Raw genomic sequence first — 23,625 nt, 5'->3', positions numbered from 1 at the left:
CTTGCGGCTGGCCGAGGAGGGTTTGTGCTCAGAGAACCCTCATCAGGCTGTGCTACTGGCAATCTTTTTATTGGTGGTTGTTGAAGCAGTCATTTTAGTTTGGGAGTTTGGGGGTGAGGGTCATTTCAAAGCTTTTACGGCTCTTGTCAAATTGAGACTTGAACAGTAGGATGTTTTTACAGGTTGTAAAATAAGGTGGTGACGTTATCCAGAAGATTCCAAAGCAAGGCCTTGCTGCCGTGTGTAGAGTAGTTCAAGAGGGTAGAAGAGGTCATTTTAAAAGCCGTGGTGACCATACTGCGTACTGATAAAGACCTGGTAGATAAACTGATGTTGTGGAGGAAACTTTTCAGGGACTTGTTTAGGTGGACTAGATATGAAGGGTGAAAGAAATCACGAAGTCAGAGAGGTGGAGCCTTCGGAAAGTGGCTGAGTGCTGTGTCGGGGATGACGTGGAGGACTCTGCTGCTTTGGGGCCTGAGGAGGTGGCTGTTGGGCAGAGTGGAAGGCGTTTTCTGGGGACGCGCTCGCACCCCCCGCTTACCGACATGTCTGCGTCTGTAAAGAGGGACTTTTTATGGTGCCATTTCTTCGTACATCTTTTATTTAATAAAATCTTCTCTTGTTAATAAAACCCTCAAGGAGAGTGGGACACTTTTGTATTATAGGCTTCCTGGGAAGTCCTGGGCCTGTGCTGGTGCCTAGTTACTTAGGATGACATTTCTTGGTGGTGCTGAGGGAGGCACATGTTGTTTGACGGCCTCTCATGCTACACAGTGTTAAGGCAGCGCCTCAAGGATTCTTTTAAATGCCAGTGTCGGGCCTAAGACTTACTGAACCAGCATTTATGTTGAGCTCAGAGCTTACAGAGTATTGTGGGAAATTACAAAGAGAGAGACTCGTGGTCTGGAGACGCGTGGCAGCTAGTGAGGTGTCATTCATTCTGTGGCACCTCTGGAAAGGCCAAGGTAGCTGTGAAAGTGAGATCTTTCCAGTCCACGGAGAGGAGGCTGAGGTTGAGAACTGCCAACCCTTGGGCACTTTCTAGATGCTTAATGTGCTTGCAAAATTAAAACCATGTTTTGAGTCTTACCCCAGATTCTAACAATAAATGTAAACCCAGCCAAAGGGCTGGGAGGCCTGGAGTGATGGGAACAGGCTTCCTGCAGGAGAGGAGATGGGAGTCAGGTGCTCCAGAAGGCTCTGAGGGGTTGGCTCAGACGGGCGCCCTGGCCTTAGCTGACCTCCTCCGTAGATGGTGGGAGCGCCTTCCCACGCTACCCCCATCTGCTTTGTCGCTGGGACGCTTCGGTGCCGAGCGCTGCCCCAGCCTCGTGTGCTCACGGCTCACCTGACTGTCTGCCTTCCTGTGCTCATGCTGCCCCGCCACCCACCCCGTCCTGTCACCCTCACCACCACTGCATTGGTGCCGTCTTTTCTGGATATGAACAGTCTGTTATTTAACCATCTTTTCTGATTAACTGAGTGATTTCCTTTCAGTTGTATATGTTGTGTGTGTGTTCCATTTATTTGGCTTAGAGTTTTATTTGGTGAGTTGTCATTCTGTTTTCCTGTGAGTGATTTTCCTAATGAACCGTTGTGGGTACATTTACAGGGATGAATTCATTTAACCCAATATCCTTGGGGAATGTACAGTTGCCACAAGCTCCCATGGGACCTCGTGCATCGTCCCCCATGAACCACTCTGTCCCGATGAACAGCATGGGCTCCGTTCCAGGGGTAAGTGCTTCTATTTGCCTCAGCTGTGCTGAGAAGGCCTTGCTCGAATAAGGAAAATTCTCTCAGCAGGAAACTTGTAGATCATCTGGGAATCCTGTGGTACTTGTTCCTTTGGATTTGGATTATGCTTTATTTCCTTCATATTTCTCTTTCTCTCTCTCTCTCTCTCTCTGTCCTTATTACTACAAGAATTATTTGACCATTACTTATTTTTATTGAAATGACAAATCATAGGCACCTGTGACTTTGTTGGAAGATGGGGTTGGCAGCCTCAGATATGTGGCTGAGAGGGACTTGTCAGCGTCTGTTGACTCTCAGAACTTCCTCTCCTGCGGCTGCCTTCTAAACACTTCAGAGAACTCATAAAAGGCATATTTTGAACTTTAAACTATAGCATACTATTGGTTTCTGTTCCGAGGACAGTGTGAAGCTGGCTCATTAGAGACCTTGCATGAAAAGCATGCAGAGTGCCTGGGAGCCAGAAGGCCTTAGTGAGTGGTGGGTCCCTTCCTGCAAGGGAGGAGGATTTGAAGATCTCTGTCTCTTCTAGTTTACCTTGAAGACTCAGGCCCTTGAAGCCCTCTGAACTCTCAGTAACGCTTATTGTCTTTTAGATGGCCATTTCTCCTTCCCGAATGCCTCAGCCTCCGAACATGATGGGTACACACGCCAACAACATGATGGCCCAGGCGCCTGCCCAGAACCAGTTCCTGCCACAGAACCAGTTCCCGTCCTCCAGCGGAGCGCTGAACGTGAACAGCGTGGGCATGGGGCAGCCGGCGGCCCAGGCCAGCGTGTCACAGGTACTGTTCACGTTGGGGCTGTGAGCCACCTACAGTGATGTAGCCCCAGCTTCCCACTGACCTCAGCATGTCTTAGTTCACAGAAATTAGAATTCTAGACAAAACATTTCATGTACTAGCATCTCTTGATTTTTTTTTTTTTCCCCCCATTCGGTTCCGTTATTTTTACCTTGTTTGGAATTAGTCATACAGTCTTGGGGTGAACTTCATACAAAAGTGGAATGGATTATGGTTTTTTGGTTTGTGTGCTTTTGTTTTGGTTTTTGGGTTTTTAGTTGTCATTTTGTTGGTTTTTGTTTGTGCATTGTAAATTCTGAGTTTCATGTGTGATCCTGAGAAACACTGGACTTTAAAGAGGGAGTGAGGAAAGGTCCCATGAGTTCACTCTTAATGATTTGGTCTTTGTATCTTGTTGTCTGTCTGTCTGAACTGCCCAGGTGAAGTCCGGCTAACTGGATCATTTGAGTAGTTCTCTTCTTATTGAATGTGTTTTTAATTATTCAGTCTAATGCTGGTGAGAACTATTTTCCATTCATTTTACTGCCTTTTCCCCCCTTTTGTTAATTGCTAGAGTACACCAGATTGCTGCTGTATACAAATGTACATGTGTTTAAAACAGGCCAAGTCTTCCCCCAAGAGATAAAATGCATTATTTAATTTTTTAACATGAAGTAACATTGAGTAAAAGGCAGTGACTACATTAGATTCACTCACTAAATACTTATTAATTCTTAATTTCCATAAATTTCGTTGCTCCAGACAGGGGTTATCAGGTTTGTCCTGTAAATATTTTCAGCTTGGTGGGCCATGGGGTCTTTGTTTGAACTGCTCTGCTCCACTGTTGTGGCGCAAAGGCAACGGTAGACATGCGCATTCACATATGAGTGAATGGGCGAAGCTGCCTGCCAGTAAAACTTTACTGACAGAAACCAGTAGCTAGCTGGATTTGGCCATGAACTCTACATAGTTTGCAGATCCCTGCTCTAGACCAATGATTCAGAATAGATTTTTAATTGGTCCACAAATAATTCTGAAACATGTCCCTAGTTGAGAACCACTGTACTGAAACATTTCAGTGTTTCCATAACTCATTTTTTTAAAAAAGACAAATACCTTTTCCAGTGGTCTAAGCTGTGGGTGGATATTGTGGAGCACGAAGCTAGTAAGTGGAGTGTATGTGTGTTTGTTTAAGCCAGAGATTTCCACACTTATATAAATCAAAGCATGAGAAACAAGTGCACGTTATTATACGTGTGCAGATCGATGACTTTTTACAAATGGAACATTCCCGTGCAGTCAGCAGACCTCATCAAGAAACCATGATTAGATTTTCATACATTTAAGTCTTTTAAGTCTATTGCCACATTTTCAAATGGGGGAAATAATTTTAACATACTCTGTTCCATCTGTTAGGGACAGGTGCCTGGTGCTGCTCTTCCTAACCCTCTGAACATGCTTGGGCCCCAGGCCAGCCAGCTGCCTTGCCCACCAGTGACACAGTCACCGTTACACCAGACTCCACCTCCTGCTTCCACGGCCGCAGGCATGCCGTCTCTTCAGCATCCGGCGGCACCTGGGATGACTCCTCCCCAGCCAGCAGCTCCCACCCAGCCATCAACTCCTGTGTCGTCTTCCGGGCAGACTCCCACCCCGACTCCCGGCTCAGTGCCCAGTGCCAGCCAAACCCAGAGCACCCCTACAGTCCAGGCGGCAGCCCAGGCCCAGGTGACCCCACAGCCTCAGACCCCAGTCCAGCCTCCGTCCGTGGCCACCCCTCAGTCGTCACAGCAGCAGCCGACACCTGTGCACACCCAGCCTCCTGGCACACCGGTGAGCCCCTCGGCCTGTCGTCTTCTGGCCAAGACTCTTAGATGAGAACTTGCCCATAAAAAAAAAAATCTGTCATGAAGTCACTGCAGGCCTTGGTGCAGTTGCAAAAAGTATCTGCACTCTAATTGAACCATAACGAGCTGTGTTTTGTTTCCAGCATTGGCTCCAAAGGCTGTTCGGCAGGACATGACATGATTATCTTCCCCAATTAAATCAGTTTGTAGAAATCAACAACTAAAAGAACTCATACATGGGTCCTCCGTAGAATTTTTAAGCTGTCTGTCCATAGGAGCAGTACGTCCCCCATTATCTGTCCTAGATTGACGTCTTCTGAGTTTTAGTAGTGATGAGGATTTGGTAAACAAGTTCCTAGTTGTATGTACTTTGACCTTGCCTATCAGCCTTGTTTTCCAGCTGAAAGCCCTTTCTTTTTCATGACAAAATGGCATGCTCAGGTTAACACTTCTGTGGCTTAGATTTACCCACTCCTCCTGGGAGGTGCAGGTGGCAGGGTCACAGCACGTCCTGTGTCCCATGTCCCACGCTCTGCTGGCAGCACCCGGTCCGGTGCTCTCCTAGATTGGGCTGTCCCCACTGACGCAGGGCCTGAGGCTGCTGCTGCTCACCTCCACATTCTTCTCCCAGTTCTCACCAGAGTCTTAGTGTCTGTTTTCTTATCAGTCTGACTTAAAAACCTGCTTCCCCCTAAAATACATTATCTTTTATTTGTGGGGACTGAGGATATTTATTTATAAAATGTCAAAATGAACCCCAACAGAAACCCCCAAGATGACATTACTGTTTGTATTTCTCCATAGGGAGTGTGCTTATTGATCCTTACTTTATATTTCTTATCTCTAAGTAAGATCCCTTTGTAATTTTATGTTTCTTTTGTTTGTTTACTTAAAACTCCATTGGGTAAATCTTTGAAAATTTAGAATTCTTTCTGGGATTCTTTCTCTTAATGTTTGTTTACTCCTCCACCACTGTTCCTACAATTAACAGGCTAGTTATACATTCTTATTCCATATAGATACTTTATTCCCCTTTCTATAGCGTATATACTTATATATTTATTATTCAGCCTTTACCATAACCATTAATGTCATTGTTGGAAGGAATTAAATTTAAAATAGGAGGTTCTGTGACTTAGGTAGAAAATTCCCAGAAAATAATTTTCTATCAAAAGGTAGAAAGCTCTGCTCTTCCATCTCTGCATTGTTGGCAAGAAGTCAGTTGTATTTCTACCTGATTTTGACTTCTCTGGAACTCCTATTTTAACGCTTATTCTTCATTTCTCTCGAATAGGGGTGCCTGTTAGATTAGTATTGAGAAAGATTAACGCGAAACTGTGTGTTGGGTGAGCATCAAGGTTTAAGATCATTTATATCATTTACAGAGATAAATGATTTTGATTTCTCCACAGCTTTCCCAGGCAGCAGCCAGCATTGATAACAGAGTCCCCACTCCATCCTCAGTGGCCAGCGCCGAAACCAACTCCCAGCAGCCAGGACCCGATGTACCAATGCTGGAAATGAAGGCTGAGGTCAAGACCGAGGACACCGAGCCCGATGCCAGTGAACCCAAGGCAGAGCCTGGGGCTGCGGTAGGTGCCACTCCTGGGAGTGAATAGATGTACTGCACACAGAGGCATCACTGAAGTGTGCTCGGGGGAGGCACCAGGCATCCACCGTGGATGTCCCTGCTTTCCGTTTCAGTATCCTGTTCGATTGTGGTTCACGTTGGAAAGAGATTAAAAACAGATTGGTTATTTATTTTTAGATATGAGGTACGGGTTTATTTTATTTTACCACAAGTGAAGAGCGCTGGCTTGTATTTTAAATGTTTAAATCATCCAGCAACTTTTTCATTGCCGTCCTTCATTCATTTATAATTCTGCAGAGTTAGACTGCACAAGAGGTGTGTTCTTTTACTAATTAACCTGTAGCAGAAGTTGGAAACTGACAGACCGTGGGCTGAATCCAGCCTATAAATGTGTTTTGTTTGGCCCACACAATTATTTTTAAAATGGGAAATTACAAATAAAACTCTAGATTTCTGGCTTTTCTTGAAAAATGAGAAGCTCTGCCAGCACTGTGCTTGCGTTCCTGTGGGGCAGCAGTCTAGGTGGGAGCACCAGCTGTGGCTCTTAGATGGGTCGTGAGCTCTCTAGTTTGCCAGAGTGTCCACTGCTCCCCACGGCCTCACACCACAGCTCCTGCTGCTGTCATTAGCTTCACCTGCCTGGCCCTCTGAGCAGTTGAATTTCTGATCCTTCCCACAATTTTCGAGGCACTTCTTGTTCCAAACTAGAAATATATGTAAAACTATTGAGCAGTTAATGGTGTATACATTGTGTATACAAGTTTTTTAAGCACTCTATCTAGCATGTAAAAATTTTTAAATTTTTAGGACTGTAATGCACTGGTGCTGTACTGAAGTGACTCAACAGGCACTCCACCCCTTCTTGTGGGAGAGAAAAGGAATGATCAGTGCAGCTCTGACTTGGGAAAGGTTTTAACAAGCCCATAGAGATTTTTAAGAGCCTTCCAATAAGACTGAGTTAGAATAAAGGTCTTTCATATTCATATATCATTGTCTGTAATTTTGTTTTTCTCAAGATGATGGAGGAGGACTTACAAGGATCTTCTCAAGTTAAAGAAGAAACAGACACAACAGAGCAGAAGTCGGAACCAATGGAAGTGGATGAAAAGAAACCTGAAGTGAAAGTTGAAGCTAAAGAGGAAGAAGAGAGTAGCACCAACGGGACAGCCTCTCAGTCCACTTCTCCTTCTCAGCCTCGCAAAAAAAGTAGGTCATGTTCTCGTAAACTCACTGGATGGTGCTGCTGTTCCATTATGTTGGGATTGCATTCTGTGGATTAAAAGCTAAAGCAGAAAAGGAATTCCATCCCTTCTTTTATCCTTCTTGCCTGCCATTCCGCAAGTTTTAGAAATGGTGACAGTGAGCTGAACTCCAGGGTGTGAGCCCACAGGGGTCTGTGGTAGGAACGAGAAGCGACCAGGGCTCTGAGGGGCAGCCCATGAGCCGCCTGTCTGGGGTGGTGCTGGCTTTACTCGGCATGCCGTGGACAACCACTGATGGACTCCAGCAGGAAGATGACCGGAAGCTTGATGTTAGGGAAATTATCACTATGGCAACCCTATGCACTGAAGTTTGTAGGTTTCTGCTGATACAGATAGGAAACTAAGTGCCCAAAGTCAGGGGGTGGGAGAGTAGAACCCAGTGACTAGTGCAGCAGGAAGAGGGAGGGCGGCAGGTTAGTGAAGATACTTTGGGTTCTGAAATAAGCAGGATGAGCCAGGCTCACGGTGGAAGTTGGATAGAATCTATTTGAGATGTGTCCAAAGTACGGAGGTAAGGGTGTCAGCAAATTGTCAGGTGACCGTTAGAAATGTGAGACGGGGCTCAGGTAGTTCAGGGCTGCAGGTGATCCAGTTAGGAAAGATGGCAGAAAAGTGTTAGGAAGGCTGATACTGTATAGTTTTGCTGCTGGAAGAGACCCTGGAGATCATAGAGGACAGCAGGCCGTAAGTTTTTGGTCTCAGACCTCTTTATACTCCTAAAAGTTGAGGAACCCAGAGAAGTTTTTGTTTGTATGGATCATCTATCACTATTTACTCTATTAGATGTCTTTTTTAATATTTATTTAAAAATAAATCTGTTACATGGCACCCATAAATAACACATTTTAATGAAAAATAACTTCCAAAACAGAAATAGTTGGAATGATGACATTGTGTTTTACAATTTTGTTACTCGGAGAGTTAAGTGAACGCAGCTGGATTCTCATATCTGCCTCTGCCTTTGCTGTTGTGTTCTGTCGTTTGGTTGAAGTACATGAGGAGAATCCAGACCCACTCAGATTAGTAGTTAATAAAGAGAAGAGTATTTTAGTAGTCTTTTCAGGACATTGTGAATATTCTTTTTTGATGCTACACCAAAGCTCAACAAGTAGAAGTTTCTTAAAGGCTAGTTGCAGTGGGAAATCTGAATCCATAGCCCTGAATTTCTCATACTCTGTGGCGTTAGCATCCATCGTCCGTCTTGTACTTTGAATGGATCTTTTGCCATTGCATGATTTTTTTTGGTAACACTGTCCTTTGGTCATCTGGGAATTTGGCTCACTGAGTTATGCTCATCTTCCAAATGTTGGCATGCTTCATTATGTGATATTTTTAAAAATCACATTTATTAATATCACTATGAGTCTCTTCAGAAAGTCGTGTAAACTTGGACAAGCTGTCAAGCTCATGTGGCATGATACAGGTTTTTCAAAATTCTAATTTTTGATGTAAGTCAAAATTTTATCATTGGTAACACATAGCGTCAGTTGTCCTGGAAGTAACTGTAACTGGCCTACTTTGTTCATTTTTGAGCAAATGTCTGTCACATACCCAGATCTGAGTACCTGTAGCTTGTCTATCAGCCATTCTTTCTAGTTTTGTGTGTTTCATGAAAAAAAGCAGTTACTTCAGCTCTCAACACTCACACAAGTGCTTTCTCTCAAGACAACCACTGCATGCAGCAGAAGTGCTTTATGACAGCTTCCCAGTTTGTCGTACAGAATAAAAGACGTGTAGCCAAGGGCTGAGATTTAATAAAAGTAAGAATTTTGACTCGTTCATCAAGGACACTCATAAGTGCAGGTGACGTTTTTTCCTGTGTATGCACAGCAGCAGCAAAGAACGGGGCGACCACGAAGTCGAGTTTGGAGCTGCGGCCTGGTCATGCTGCAGTGCTAGTGATTTTATTCACTGTTGTTTTTGCCCCGTCTGTGTGAATGTCAGCACACAGTGCAAAAGGCAAATGACAACTTAGAGTTATCATGAAAATTGTTTTAGATCATGGAAATGGATTTCACAGACCCCTAGGAAAGGCCTAGGGCAGTGCTAGATGGAAATGTTGTATATCTGCACTTTCTGCAGTGATGGAAATGTTGTATATCTGCACTCTCTTGTTATGGCAGTCACCAGCCACATGTGGCTCCTAAGTACTTGACATGTGACAAGTGTGCCTGAGAAAGTGAATTTTTAATTTTATTTAATATTAATTCATTTCGATTCAAGTAGCCACATATGGCTGCTGGCTACCATATTAGACTGCATGAGGGTCCCTAAGGTATCCGTGGGCCATGCTTTGGGGACTGCTGATGTGGTCCCCACCTGATTGTCCTGAGAAGGTTTTGAGCCAGAGAAGTGGAGTGACTTGCTCATAGCACACCACACTAATCAGTGGTAGAGAACTTGTTTCAAATACAGCTTCTGACTGCTACTTCCACTCATTTGGAGTCTTATTACATCAGTGTGGTTGTTAAAGACAGGAGTTTGAAAGTGACTTCTCCTTGGCATAGGTATTAAATGTTCAGTGAATGAATGAACGGTCATCCAAAGTGAGATACATGTAAGGCCATGTTAGTTTTGATCAGCACTGGGAGACGAGATGGTCTGGAGAAGGGCCTCAGAAGACTGTCTAGGGCCACCAGGTAGTGCATCTTTTAGGCTTTGTGTGTCATAAGGTTTCTGTTGCAGCTGCTGAGCCCTGCCTTGTGGTGCGAAAGCAGCCATGGACACCTGCACAACAAGGATGGTTGTGTTCTAATAAAGCTTTATTTTGTCAGACTAAAAAGTGATCTTGTGTAAATTCACGTATCATGAAATAGTATTCTTTTTTTCCCTAAAGTTTAAAAACCTTAAAAACCATTGTTAGCTCCCAGGCCCATACAAAGGCAGGCAGCTGGCCAGATTTGGCCTGTGGGTCGTGGTTTGCGACCCCTGGTCTAGAAGAATAAAAAAGCTATTGATTAACTAAGGAATTGTCTTCTTATAAAGAGTTATTCAAAGAAAACCAAACGCTGCTTCATCTCTGTAAAAACAGACTGGAAGAAAAGAGGTTAGCTGAAGGCAGGATTTGTGTGTGTTTCACAAGGCTCCACAGGGCACATCTGTTCCCTAGACCAGGCCTTTGCACCTGCATGGGAGTGTCTACACTGGGTGTCTCCCATGCTTGCTGACCGCCATGTGTCCTGGAGAGCAGGAGGCCGTTTCCTCAGGAGGTCAGTCAGGATACCTGGGTATTCCCTGGCTCTGATGTCAATAAAGTTTCTGGAAACTTCTCAGCCAGTGTTTTCATCTCTCGATATACTCAATGCATACCACTTCCCAACGGGAACTTTAGGTTTTTATGGTATTTTAGTCTGATTTATAAATTACAGTTTGTTACGTATCTGTTGTAGAAAGTCTTTCAAAATTCAAAAAACCACAAAGTGGAAACCTCACATCACTTAGAACCTAAGTCATCAGAACCTCTTTGCAGTGGTTGCCTCTGATCATTTTTCTGTGGGCAGGAGCGTATGTGAGCGAGGGGGTGCGTGACACTCAGTGTCACCTTCACAGGCATGTTTCCCATGTCCTTAGAACTCACGAGGGGTTTGTATGAGTGACTGTCCTGAATGTATTTGGCAGCCAATGCTTGTTCTTACATTGGTGACAACAGAAGGCATCATAGGAAATGGGTGGGCCAAGAGGTTGGAGACATGGGCACTAGTACATGTGCAAGGGGACAGTACACAGTACAGAACTTCTGGGGAAAATAAGAGAGCTACTTATTTTTGTAGCTCTCTTACTGTATACATTTATTTGTGAGGTTGTAATACAAAACCGTTCCTCTCAGGTGGTTTGAGTTTACTTCAGCCAAGGACACAAAAGTTTCCTCAGGGGAGGAAAGGCCCCTTCCTGTGAAAATGGCTCTATACCCACCCATTTGATCAATGAGGCAGATTAGAAAGTTAGCTTCATTTTTTCTGTTCCAACCAAGTTTTGGCATCGGAAATCTTTTTGTTGAACAAGCAAACTTCTCAGTGTGGTATTTTTGCCTCATGATGTGGGTGCAGTTTTTAAAAACTCTAGTGTGACTGTGTTTTCAGAATCCCTGAATCATAGCTTTAGAATGTCCATCGACTCCTGGAAGCTTCACGGCTGGGAGGGAAATGATTTGGGCCTTCTCAGAAGTAGCCAGGCTTCCATTTGAAAAGTGACGGAGGAAGAGTCTGGGTGCCTTGTCAATAGTGTCGTTTCCTGCGCTTTTTCACTGCAGTCTTTAAGCCAGAGGAGTTGCGCCAGGCTCTGATGCCAACCCTAGAAGCGCTGTATCGACAGGATCCAGAGTCCCTACCTTTTCGGCAGCCTGTAGATCCCCAGCTCCTAGGAATTCCAGTAAGTCGATATCATAAAAACATTATAACTTTACCACTGTAATTCATGGGTATCCATGGTACTCATTTTATCTTTTAAAATTGGAAAAAATAAGATTTTTTTCCCTAATATAAAAAAATATTTTCTGTCAAAACAATAATACACCTTTGTCTTACTGACTGAAATGTGTGTTTCCCCCCTGTTCCGTATAAGCCCCAGGGTCCATGGAAGGGTTGCAGTGAGATGGGGGGAGCACACCCTGGGGCGCACAGCCTCTGTAGCCTTGCTTTGTATTTGGGTAAGACTGTGTCTACAGGAATGGATTTAAATAATTGGTGAACATCACTTATAAAACACATGGGCCTCTCACTTTGAAACCCTGGGTGCTGTTGCAAAGGCCATGGTGACCCAACAGATTCTGTTTAGCAGTATTACTATTTTTGCTTTTGTGTTTGTGTTTGTCTTGGAATTTCATTTTGGTTGCTAGGACCAAGAATGGAATCTCTAGAAAAACATATTGTCTGATAAATATGTTCACCATTTTAGTTCGGTGGATCAAAATCTTATTTTTAAAATCTGACATTATAAGACATGTTTTATTAAATAAGTTTTTTAATATTATTTTTTCTTTAACTTTGCTTTTGAAGTAATTTGATCACACTTGAAAATATTAATTATAATATTAGATAATAAAATCAGAGGAAGATCAGAAGTTGTTTTCTTTTCAAGTCCCATTTTTCACTATTAGAAATGGAAGTTATACTGGTACTTTCTTCAATTTTATTTTAAGATAAAGCTGCCAGATAAGATGGGCATTTGGAATTTGGGGGATCTGCTAGACTGAGACCATTTTGTCTTTCAGGATTATTTTGACATTGTGAAGAATCCCATGGACCTTTCCACCATCAAGCGGAAGCTGGATACAGGGCAGTACCAGGAACCCTGGCAGTATGTGGATGACGTCTGGCTCATGTTCAACAATGCCTGGCTCTACAATCGGAAGACATCCCGGGTCTATAAGTTCTGCAGTAAGCTCGCAGAGGTCTTTGAGCAAGAAATTGACCCTGTCATGCAATCCCTTGGATATTGCTGTGGACGCAAGGTACAGTTGAAAGTTTTTCTGGAAAATGAACTACCCTTGTTAATCCAGCCAAAAAGGGTATTATGATGATATAATAGACTCAATATTTTGGCCACACCTGTGTACTGAGAAGGACCCAGATGGAGTCTGGTCTCTTGTAAAACAGTTGATTATCTGAAGCTAGAGGTGCTTATGGGGGAAGGCCTTGGATTAATAAGCATTCCGGGCTGCCCCAGTGTATCCATTCATCTATCTGTAATAAATGTCTCTCAGACACTAGGGTCTTCCCTGGTGGCGCAGCAGTTAAGAATCCGCCTGCCAGTGCAGGGGACACGGGTTCGAGCCCTGGTCTGGGAAGATTCCCACATGCCGCAGAGCAATTATGCCCGTGCACCACAACTACTGAGCCCGCGTGCTACAACTACTGAAGCCTGCGCGCCTAGAGCCCGTGCTCCATAACAAGAGAAGCCACTGCAATGAGAAGCCCGCGCACCTCAATGAAGAGTAGGCCCCGCTCGCCGCAACCAGAGAAAAAGCCCGCGTGCAGCAACGAAAAACCCAAGGCAGCCATAAATAAATAAATAAATAAATTTATTTTAAAAAAAAAAAAGTCTCTCAGACACTAATTCTGTCCTATTGTATCCAGAAATGTCTTTAAATAGATGTGAGAATCGTTAGAAGACTATCCAGTATACTAACAAATAATTTACTAGCTAAATCTAACTCCATATTGGGCAGAGCATTGCATGACAGTAAATGGGATATATTTTTAGTATTTTCTCCTTTGTTTTTGCAGTATGAGTTTTCCCCACAGACTTTGTGCTGCTACGGGAAGCAGCTGTGTACAATTCCTCGCGATGCTGCCTACTACAGCTATCAGAATAGGTAAGCCTTGAGCAGTTTCTTGAATCATGGGAGAAAAAGAAGGTCTTAGGACGAGGCAGGCTTGTCTGATTGTAGCTTGGGTACATTTCATTATTTCTTTCCTGAAGTTTCAGTGAAAAGGGCCGAAATTTCATTGTTTCTCAGTCACTCAGATAGGCCCATGGTCTCTTAACTTAAAAGCATGCTTGTATAGTATAAAATTTTAAGCTCCAAACTGCTTGCTGCACTAGTTGGATCAGGTACATGTGTTAAGCCAAAATGTAACCATATGAGAAAGAGTCTGAAGTGGAGAGTAACTCTAACAAAGGTTGACTGCCTTTTTTAAGATAATAAATTTGAAACATTGTATTTTACCAATCTGTGTGTAAATATTTGCCTAGCTAATTTGGCCTGGACAGTCTGATGGAAAGACTTGTGTTTGCTCTAATTCATTTAAAAATTTTAAACCATAGACTTTTTCTTTTTAATCGGTAGCACAGTAAGAATGAGATTGGTTTTTTCATTGAGTTTAAGAATGACTCCCTTCATGAGGTGGCCTTTTTGGGGTTAGTAGGTATGCTTTTGAAGTATTTGCTATTCTCTTGAAATGTGGAGATGGCTATAGAATAGATCTCCTATCTTAAGTAGAGGAAGAATGAAAATAATTTTTGTTGTTGATTCCCTTACCTAATTACAACTTCCTGGTTTGGGGGGTTGTTTTGAAAATTAAGCTACTTTGTATCCATTGCTTTAAGTGACTACATGTTGCCATAGCATGAGGGCATCCTGCCTTGAAACATAGGTTGTAATTCTTTGTCAAATTCAATTACATTGCCTCCATTCTATGAATTGGCAACTAAATTCTTTATGTGACCAAGATGAGGCTTCATGCCTGTTCTTTGTTTTTAGGTTCCAGTATTAAATGTCAGCTTTAGGGTTTGATGTTTTGATTATTTTTATCTTGTTTGCTTATAGTAATTACATATGTTCTAATACTTTGAAGAAGATAAGTACAGGGCTTTTTTATTTTTTCAAAGGTACATGCAGAGGCCTGAATAATTTGGAATTTCGCAGTTACTTTTCTTCCGATTATGTTTTTTAAACTTATTTTAATTTTTAAAAAATATCTAGGGAATTCCCTGGCGGTCCAGTGGTTAGGACTCAGCACTTTCACTGCGATGGCCTGGGTTCAATCCCTGGTTGGGGAACTAAAATCCTGCAAGCCATGCAGTGCAGCCAAAAAAATTAAAATTAAAAAAAATAATAAAATTAAAAAAAAACATATTCAAGGTAATTAACGACTCCCATCAAAATTCTATTTTAAAAAAAAAGAACTGTTGACCTAAAAATATCTTAAGATAAGATTTCTAAGTCTTGTCCAGCTCACTTATCGTAGTGAAATGCTGGTTTGAGGGGAAGGATGGGTGTCCCTGGACAGGCACCTCTACTGGAAGTGCAGCTGGCACAGCCGTCCTGCTGAAAATATTTTAACATTTGGAATTCATTTTCTGCCTTAGCATGCTCTTCTATTGATAGAAGCATTTTAAAACTAAAAGTTTGAAATGATACTGTGGCCCAAATGGAATCTCTCCTATAGTGACAAGTGTTGTTCTGGAGGCTCTGGCCCCTCCATTTACAGTTTTAGCCCATGACCTTTTGCACATTCTGTAATGTATCAAGCTTAACCTTGTCCATGACATGGGCATAGTAACACCTTTCCTGACACCCTTAGTTGTCAGTCTACAAGGAGACAATGCTTTGGAAACTGTTAGGTGCAAAAAATACAGCTATGAAATTTTAAGAGAACAGGTTAAAATTAACTATACCCTGAAAAATGCCCCCACTGCTAAGTGCCCATCACAGTTTGGGTCTAGAAGGAAGAGCAGACAACAGATTGCTTGCCACCATCTCTTAAATTTGGGGGCCTTTTCATTGTTGCTTTTCACTGTTCCTGGGTCCTTTGGACCCTGCCTCGGCTGATTTGCATAGATTTTGGCCATATTTCACTTGAGAGCAATTCAAGTTCGATAGAATGGATGGCATCAGCGTGCACTACTGCCTCCTCAGAGGAGCTTGTTGATGGGGTGCAAACAAAGGATTGTTTTGAAAGTTCTGAAATGTCCAATATTACTTCTATATAGGACTTAATTTTTATTGCACAAAAGTAATCTGTTTTCCTTAAGAGTAGAAACGTAAATAAAGGAGTTCTCTTTTACACATAATACATTTTAAGAGTGTGAGCATATACTGCTCCTCAGCTGAATCTCACAAGGTGTGCTTCCTGGAATACAGAACTGGAAGAGATACCATGTTGTGAGTCTGTGAAAGCAGTGGTCTAATTCTGCGATGGACATTTCAACCACTTACATTTTCATTCTCAACCTTGACTGTTAATGAACACCATGGTGTTCTTTTGAATAATTGTTTTGGTACTTATAGTCCTAAACTGGGCACTTAGAATAGGAAATTCTACAGACCATTTAAACAAGTGAAACTAATAGATAAGCTAGTATATGGTTACATTTTCACTTGTTTCCACACTTGGAAATTTTGAAAGTAAGTCATGTTGGGAAAACTGTTCTATAATTTTAACAGTTTATTATCGATAGATAAGAATAGATATTATCTATTATCCCAGTTATTTATATATACTGATATGGTACTTACAACAATCTGCATTTGAAAATTTACTCCATACATTAAATTACCCTTACAGATGAACTCTGCAGTTATTTACATTGTGCTAACTTTAGGTACCCAGATGTACATCATCATCAGATTATGTGAAGTGTTTCTCCTTTATAATTCCATATTCATCAAACTGCTTCCTTCTCGTAAGGCAGAAGGTCATCTAGGCTCTTATGGTTGAAAAGTGAATCTCTGAACCATTATGTATTTCCAGGATGAATAAAGTTTGGACTAGGTATAAGATAGGGGCAAGTCTGACATTAACATCTGTCATCCACTGATTACCAGAGTGGTTTTAGCCTACTTGACTAGATGGGTGGGCTGTCATCATATCAGAAGGGAGCTAAAGGGAGGCCAGGGCCCCTCCCTTTCCCCTTACACCTGAACAGGTTTGATTCTCTGACATCTCTGGCCTTGCTCTGGGACAGACACTCTGTCCCTCCCAGTTTCTGACCCTGAGATTCTTGGGAATGGAAGTTAGTTATACACAGAGGGCGTAGGTTTCCGCAGCCACCCCGGGGGCTGCCATTCAGCCATCAGTGCTTCACTCTGGGCCAGTTTCCTCCAGTGGAAAATGATGGGTTTATGATTCTTGTTCCCCAGATGTTGCTAGGCTTGATGTTCTGCTTGAATAAAAGCTAAGAGTTTAGTTTGTCCAGGATTTTAAAACCGTTTAGACTCACATGTAATTACCATGGCAATTTAATTTCACAGTGTGTTCCGTAGTCCTCTTTGAGCTAGCCCACAGTGGCTGAGTTTGATCATAATAAACTGGAACACTTTCATTCATTTTTTAAAAGGAAGCAATTTGGCGTTGAAGGGGTATCTTTTTTTTGCATATTGTTCTGATTGCTGCTTAATTGGTTTATAGTTTCTATAGTGTAATTCTTTCTTGCCAGTGATGATCATGCCCTTCTACACATGGAAATTCCTTTTACTACATGATTTCAAGCCTCCATAAAAATATTTACAAAATAGTGAATAGCCAGAATATTACTGTAATTCATTCAGAGAAAGAGATAAGTATTTTTAAAAACAGCAGTGTTAATCTGTTTGTTCCTGGTCAGTTTTTAATCTTGGCAGACTTTGTTGATTGAATTAATTCTAAATAAACTGGTCCCAGCAAGAAACTCTTATTAATCCAGTTGCTACACACAGTGAATCTGTCATGTTCCTCATCAACAAATCTGAAAAATTGAATAATCTTGAGATGTGTGCATGCTCTAAAGTTTTATACTTTTAATTCACTATGTGTGTTTAGTCAGTGAAATATAGCAGACAGAATGCTCAATGTGTTTAATTAAGATTAGAATTAGAACTTGTGGGGACCTATTTTAGTGGTAATGAAGACAAACTGGCCAGGCAGTGGCCTGAATCTCAGTTGTTTGTAGCTGTGCGCGCATGTGTGTTTGTGTGCGTGTGTGTCTGTGTCTGTGTGTAGCTGCAAGCTGCCGCATCTCCTTCTGCCCACGTGGTTCAGTGTGGCGCTCCAAGTCTCGTCACAGTGTCTTTAACACTAATCCTCTTGGCATCTTGTAGACATAGTTTTGAGCACTAAAACCGCATTTTATTGTGCTGCCGTCGTACCTTGTACTCATCCCTTTTGCTTGTGTAATTCACCTCATTCAGCTTGTTTACTTCTACAGTATTCCTTTGTGCCCATCTTGTTTATGCAGCATCAGCCTGCATTTTTGTTGATTTCTCATTTGTGTCCTTTCCAAACATTTAATAGTTTTTATTTTAACTGTTCTTATTTGATAGCTTGAGCCCAGGCTCTATACTCTAAGAAATTGGGGTGATGGATAATTTCTCAAATGCAGATTGTGCTTTAAAGATTAAGTCTCTAAATTTGCTTAACTTGGATTGTCCCCAAGTTAGAGAAATCACTGAGTATCTCAGATTGATGAATGATTGGTCCCAATACCAAAAAGTTTAAATTGAAGCTTAGAATTGAATTTTAAGACTGTTCATGGATTTACATATATTGTATTGTTTATACAATATATCACAGTTTTTCTCTGTATATTCTTACTGATAAATGGCTGGAAAGTCTTTGACCCCGATTGCATTTCTGTTAAATGTTTGTCTAGAATATGGATTTGGTTTCATTTCTATTGTAACCCAATTAACTGAGTGATTAACATGTGAAAAATAACAGGAGAAAATTAAAACCAGTTCTGAGTGCTCAACATTTTCATACCTTTAAAGATCTGGCTTAATACCGGAAATAAAATCTATGAATTGCTGTCAAGCATAAATTTTCCATTTTGAAAAAAAGCTATTTCAGTTTAAATTGCTTTTTTAAGGCCTTTTGTCAGACTGTTTTGTTCAAAGTAAATTTTTTCCATCTCAAAACCTTTAGTTATATCTGGTTTTCTCTAAGTAATAACAAAATCCAAACTCCTAAAATTAGGCTCCTTGCAATTCTAGTATTAACAACTCCTTGAAAACATTTGCATCTTGGAGCTGGACGAACCCGTTGTTAGTGATGATGGCCTGGGATGTGTGCAATGAGACCGAATGCTAATCAATGCTTTGCCTTGGCTTTCTGCTCTGTGTTGTCTTGGTGTTTGCGTCTTACCTTTATGTCTGTGCTATTTGTTCCCTCCCCTGTTCTCTAATCCTGCCCTTCCCCACCTGCCCCTGTTCCTTTCATTGTCCTCACTGACCCATCAATCAACCAACAACGCCCCCCCTTCGTCGTGGTGATCTGCCCTGCTCTGATTGGTGGCTTCGTTGCTTGGGTGGCTGTGTGTTATCATGGACCAGTTCACCCAAGTATGGCCTTCTTGCTGACAGGTATCATTTCTGTGAGAAGTGTTTCACAGAGATCCAGGGGGAGAATGTTACCCTGGGTGACGACCCTTCACAACCCCAGACGTAAGTACCATCCTGTCATTTCTCTTGGGGGTGACTCTGAATTGTTGTTTTGTTCTCATCCGTGATTAAAAGGGAAGCACCACTGCCACCCACTGTGACTTTTCTGTAGTGTATTTTTCATATTACTTATACCCACATTCATATTTTACAATGTAGCTGTTGTAGCTGAATCCCAGCGCCACTTGCACATTCTTCCCTCTGCTTGAGACTGTGATGCTGTAGCCCCCACTGCAGTGCAGTGGTCTCTCTCGACCTTGCTCTATCTCTTCTTCTAAAACACTTGCTTTTTCCTAATGGCTGTCACCTTCCATTTGGGAAGATTGTAAATTTTCAGTTACACCTGAGAAACCAGGTAACCCAAGTCACAGAACTAACTGGCAGTAGCAAAAATGAGTCTTGTGTGTATACCCCGTCTGTAGCATTTAGTTGATCTTCCACTGAAACCTCTGTCCTTTAAGTTGCAGAGGTAACAGAACCCAGGTGGTGAGACCCCAACGAGTACCTGTATCTCCTTCCTCTCTGGAGGTTGGACTCTTGCTCACAGCTCCAGCATGGACAGGCATGAGTTAGTTTGTTCATTCCCTCACTGAGTTCACCATTTCCTCCCTGATGCTTATCCTCTGATGGAGTTACTTTTGAGTAGGCAAATGGCCAGAATGTGGTGAGAAAAAAGCAAAATCAAATCCACAGATTGGATGGTCAGCTCATTTACATGCTCGAGATACCTAAAAACCTGCCAGCCACCATAACTGCCTAGGACTGCTAGCGTTTTGTGGTCTTTCTTTTCTCCTGACTCTGCTGTGATTCCTGCCACTCTGGGAAGTCTCCTGTGTGACTGTCCCCCCAAAGGCAAAAAGGCTTCCCACTGAAACAGTTTCCAGCACTGTTGGACACTTACTGTGCAACTCAAGTTTACTTTATTCAGTCGCACAACAAACCATACCCACCTGTAAGATATATAAACCAAAATGACAGAAATTCTACATATTCAATTTATTTTTCTATCCCTTGTCAATTTAATTCTTTAGTCCAATTGTGTGATTAATAACTGGATTGTATAATTCTGTGAATCAAGTAATTCATATATACACTAATAAAAGTACCACAAAAATGAAATACTCAGCCCTTTAAGAATAAGTAAAATATCCCCAAGTACATGCTGACTTGTGTCAATGAAGGAATATTGTAATTAGAAGAATTGATAATACCAGTGTTGGTCAAATTCAGCAGTCATTCACCATGTAGATTTGATTAGAAATTAACAGGTTTGAATCTCAACATAATTTTGCCACTGTATTTTGACTAACCTTAAATTAAATCTTGTAATAAGTGCTGATGATAGTTTGGAGGAAATATTCCAGGGAAGGCAGAGAAAAATAAAAGGTAGTGCTTTCTATAGAATTAAATGTTGTATGTTCATGCCATTATTACATCTACTTGAGATTTCAGCTGGCCATCATTTTACTTTTTATGTGAAGAACTAGTTACAGAATAATATCCCAGAAACCCTATAGTTTATACTCAACAGATAAATTTAGTTAATTAACATTTTTCCTTTCCCCCCTCCCCCAAAAAACAAGGACAATTTCAAAGGATCAGTTTGAAAAGAAGAAAAATGATACCTTAGATCCTGAACCGTGAGTATACAGCTATTTTCTTTCTGACTTTTAGGTTTTAGTTTCAGATCAGGAAAGTTCCTCCTTATGGTTGGGCTGCGGGAGAAGACGCTGGAAATAAATATATTACCCTGGGTGGAATTTTTTGTGTGAAGTTATTTCAGATGTGGATTCTGTTTTAACTCACACAAAAGATGTATGTCTCTGTAGCATGCTGTCCAGCTACTGAATTTTAACACCCTTTAATGTAAGATTAGATGGATGTTTTGGCTCTATTAGAATCTCTGTCATAACTTCGTCATCGTCTTTAAGAAGCCACTTAGTGTGAATCTTTAGAGACTAAAGGTAGGAATATTTGGTGGAGGGGTGCTAGTATCATTTAAAGGGAAATTTCAGAAAGAAAAACTCTTAGAAACCACTTTTTAAAAATAAATAATGAGAAGCCCAGTGTTGTATGTTCTTGTCACCATCTTTGGTATGGTATATTTTCGAAGGTCATTGTCAGATACTTTCCTTTCCTCCAGTGATCAGTGAGAATACTCAGTATGTAAATTTTGCTTTGTAATAACCCCTTAAAGAGGCCTCAGAGCTCCTTCCATGTGGTGGCTCCTCCCCGGTCCCCAAAGACGAGTCCTGAAGGCACCCCAGTGTGTGGAGATGCCCATTTTGTTCTGTCACTGCGGTGAACGCCCGTCCAGGGTTGCTTGGTGAGCACAGGCTCCAACACTGTTGGGAGTTCGGTAAATGTCGCTGTGGTGTGTCCAGAGCTGAGAAACAGGTTCTCCCCTCCCTTGGCTCAACTTCCCAGCTTCCGGCGGAAGACACAGACTCCACTTCCCATTGAGAGCTGACTTAGTCTCTCCTGCCAGCAGTGCCCGGGTGGGGTTGCGGGGGGAACACGATTACTTAGCAAAGTGCCTGGTGCATGAGGAGGCTGCTCCCTGCTCCCTGTCTCTTTAGTGTCAGTGGATTGTTTGTCCTGACTGGCTGTCTCCCTGTTCACATTGTGTCCTCCCCGACAGTTTTCCCGTTTCTCTGTGGTTTATATTCAGTTTTTTAAAATTTTTAATTTTATTTATTTATTTTTTAAATATTTATTTATTTATTTGGTCGTGCTGGGGCTTAGTTGCGGCAGGTGGTCTCCTTAGTTTGTGGCTCGCGGACTCCTTAGTCGCAGCAGGCAGGCTCCTTTGTTGCAGCTCGTGGGCTCCTTATTTGTGGCATGCAAACTCTTAGTTGCGACATGCGTGTGGGATCTAGTTTCCTGACCAGGGATTGAACCCGGGCCCCCTGCATTGGGAGTGCGGAGTTTTAACCACTGAGCAACCAGGGAAGTCCCCCAAAATTTTTGTTTTATACTGGAGTATTTACAATGTTATGTTAGTTGCTATACTCACTTTTCAATTTCAGAATACGTTACATTGAAGCAGTAGTTGCCAGGCAGTGGGGAAGACACAGATGAATAAAGGGGGCCTGTCCTCCAGCCGTTTGTCTTCCAGTAGGACAGACAGATCATAGCACAGGCAGCAGGAGGCAGTAAGGTAGTCCAGAGTGGGGGACCCTGGCCCAGTGGAGAAGGTGACACTCATTTGGAAGCAGGTGTTGGGGGTGGTGGGCAGAGCATTCTAGACACAAAGACATGAAAGGACATGGGATGTTCAGCAGCACTGCAGGTGAGCTCAAGGGCAGGGCATGTAGGGACCGTGGATGGAGCCCCATAGGACAAGGGGGCAGAGGGTGCTGGATTCCCTCCTGTGTGTACTGGGAAGGGCAGCAGCTGGGGCAGGACAGCAGAGAGCACTGAGGATGGCCGATGAGGGTCGCTGCCATTCTGCACAGTCTGCCTTTGTGTGTCCTTTTCTCCGACAGAGCAGGGGCAGAGAAGCTGGATTGGGCTCGATCTATGGTGGAAGGCTTGCTCAGCAAGGGCAGTAGGATGGTCAGGGGCCAGGGACTCGAGCAGCAGTAGTGAGAGCAGGCGTCAGGTTACGGGGACCGGCATCTAGCATGACAGGAAGAGCCGGGACCCAGGACTGTTTGGAGAAATGTGGTACTTTCTAGCCCCTCAGCCTTCCACAGGGTATAAGTTGTGGTGGCTTTAAGGGCATGGCTGAAAAAATAGGTTTTGACCTTCAAGCATGTTGGCGATTAAGTTTCCTAGGTGAGGTGACAGGGCCCAGGTGAGCTATGGCGGAAGCTGTGCAGAGGGCAGGTGGCGTGGTGCATCCCAACTTCTCTAGTGTTTACTTTAAGAAAGGCCGTCATTTCCCACCCTTGTAACTGACTCAGCATACGTTTCCTGCGCCTGGGCTTAAGAACAAGGGTTTGTAACACTGACGGTATTGTTCTCTGTTATTTAAGTCCATTTAGGCATGTGCAGTCATCTAGAGCAAGCACTGGTCTTGAAAATCTGTAGTAATATCAGAAATACTGACCTGTAAAATAGGCCTTCGTCATAGCAATTTTTAGAAATAAATTTTCACTTCTGGTTGCAAAGCAGATTGGGAGAAGAGAGGAAAGAGGCATTTGTACAAAGAAAGGGAGAAAGTCAGTCTTTCCTATAGAAAATATCATACTGATGCATTTTTTAAAATACGGCTCAATTAGTCAAGAGATGCATTAATGCTGCAGATTCTTGAAGTCATCAAGGGGACGAAGTGTGAGCACACCACACGGGCTCTGTAGAAGCTCCATTATGTATGTGGCTCCGTGTGTCACAGTGCACTTTCTTTGTCTTCTAGTTTCGTTGATTGCAAGGAGTGTGGCCGGAAGATGCATCAGATTTGTGTTCTCCACTATGATATCATTTGGCCTTCAGGGTGAGTAATTTCCTGGTGATTTCCTGTGATCTCGGGAAAGGGAAAGCAGTTATGCAGAGAGTAGAGGGGAGGATGCTGGCTGCTACTGCG

At 42.6% G+C, this 23,625-nt stretch overlaps 1 protein-coding gene across 2 annotated transcripts in view; it reads left to right on the top strand.

Moving 5' to 3' along the window:
• Nucleotides 1–23,625, top strand: part of CREBBP (CREB binding protein) — a 129,563-nt gene that overhangs the window by 90,327 nt on the left and 15,611 nt on the right. The window contains exons 12-22 of one of the 2 annotated variants that reach the window (XM_059898588.1): nt 1,616–1,740; nt 2,355–2,543; nt 3,957–4,373; nt 5,800–5,979; nt 6,995–7,184; nt 11,490–11,608; nt 12,450–12,689; nt 13,465–13,553; nt 19,020–19,100; nt 20,681–20,737; nt 23,458–23,535. In XM_059898588.1, coding sequence (XP_059754571.1) covers nt 1,616–1,740; nt 2,355–2,543; nt 3,957–4,373; nt 5,800–5,979; nt 6,995–7,184; nt 11,490–11,608; nt 12,450–12,689; nt 13,465–13,553; nt 19,020–19,100; nt 20,681–20,737; nt 23,458–23,535 — 1,765 coding nt within the window. The remainder of the gene's footprint in view (nt 1–1,615; nt 1,741–2,354; nt 2,544–3,956; nt 4,374–5,799; nt 5,980–6,994; nt 7,185–11,489; nt 11,609–12,449; nt 12,690–13,464; nt 13,554–19,019; nt 19,101–20,680; nt 20,738–23,457; nt 23,536–23,625) is intronic. The other variant, XM_059898589.1, reaches the window with a different exon arrangement.

This window comes from Balaenoptera ricei, chromosome 15 (genome assembly GCF_028023285.1).
Source record: "Balaenoptera ricei isolate mBalRic1 chromosome 15, mBalRic1.hap2, whole genome shotgun sequence".
Lineage (NCBI taxonomy): Eukaryota > Metazoa > Chordata > Mammalia > Artiodactyla > Balaenopteridae > Balaenoptera > Balaenoptera ricei.
The sequence above is the reverse complement of the archived record's forward strand: the minus strand, read 5'-3'. Positions and strand labels throughout refer to the sequence as shown.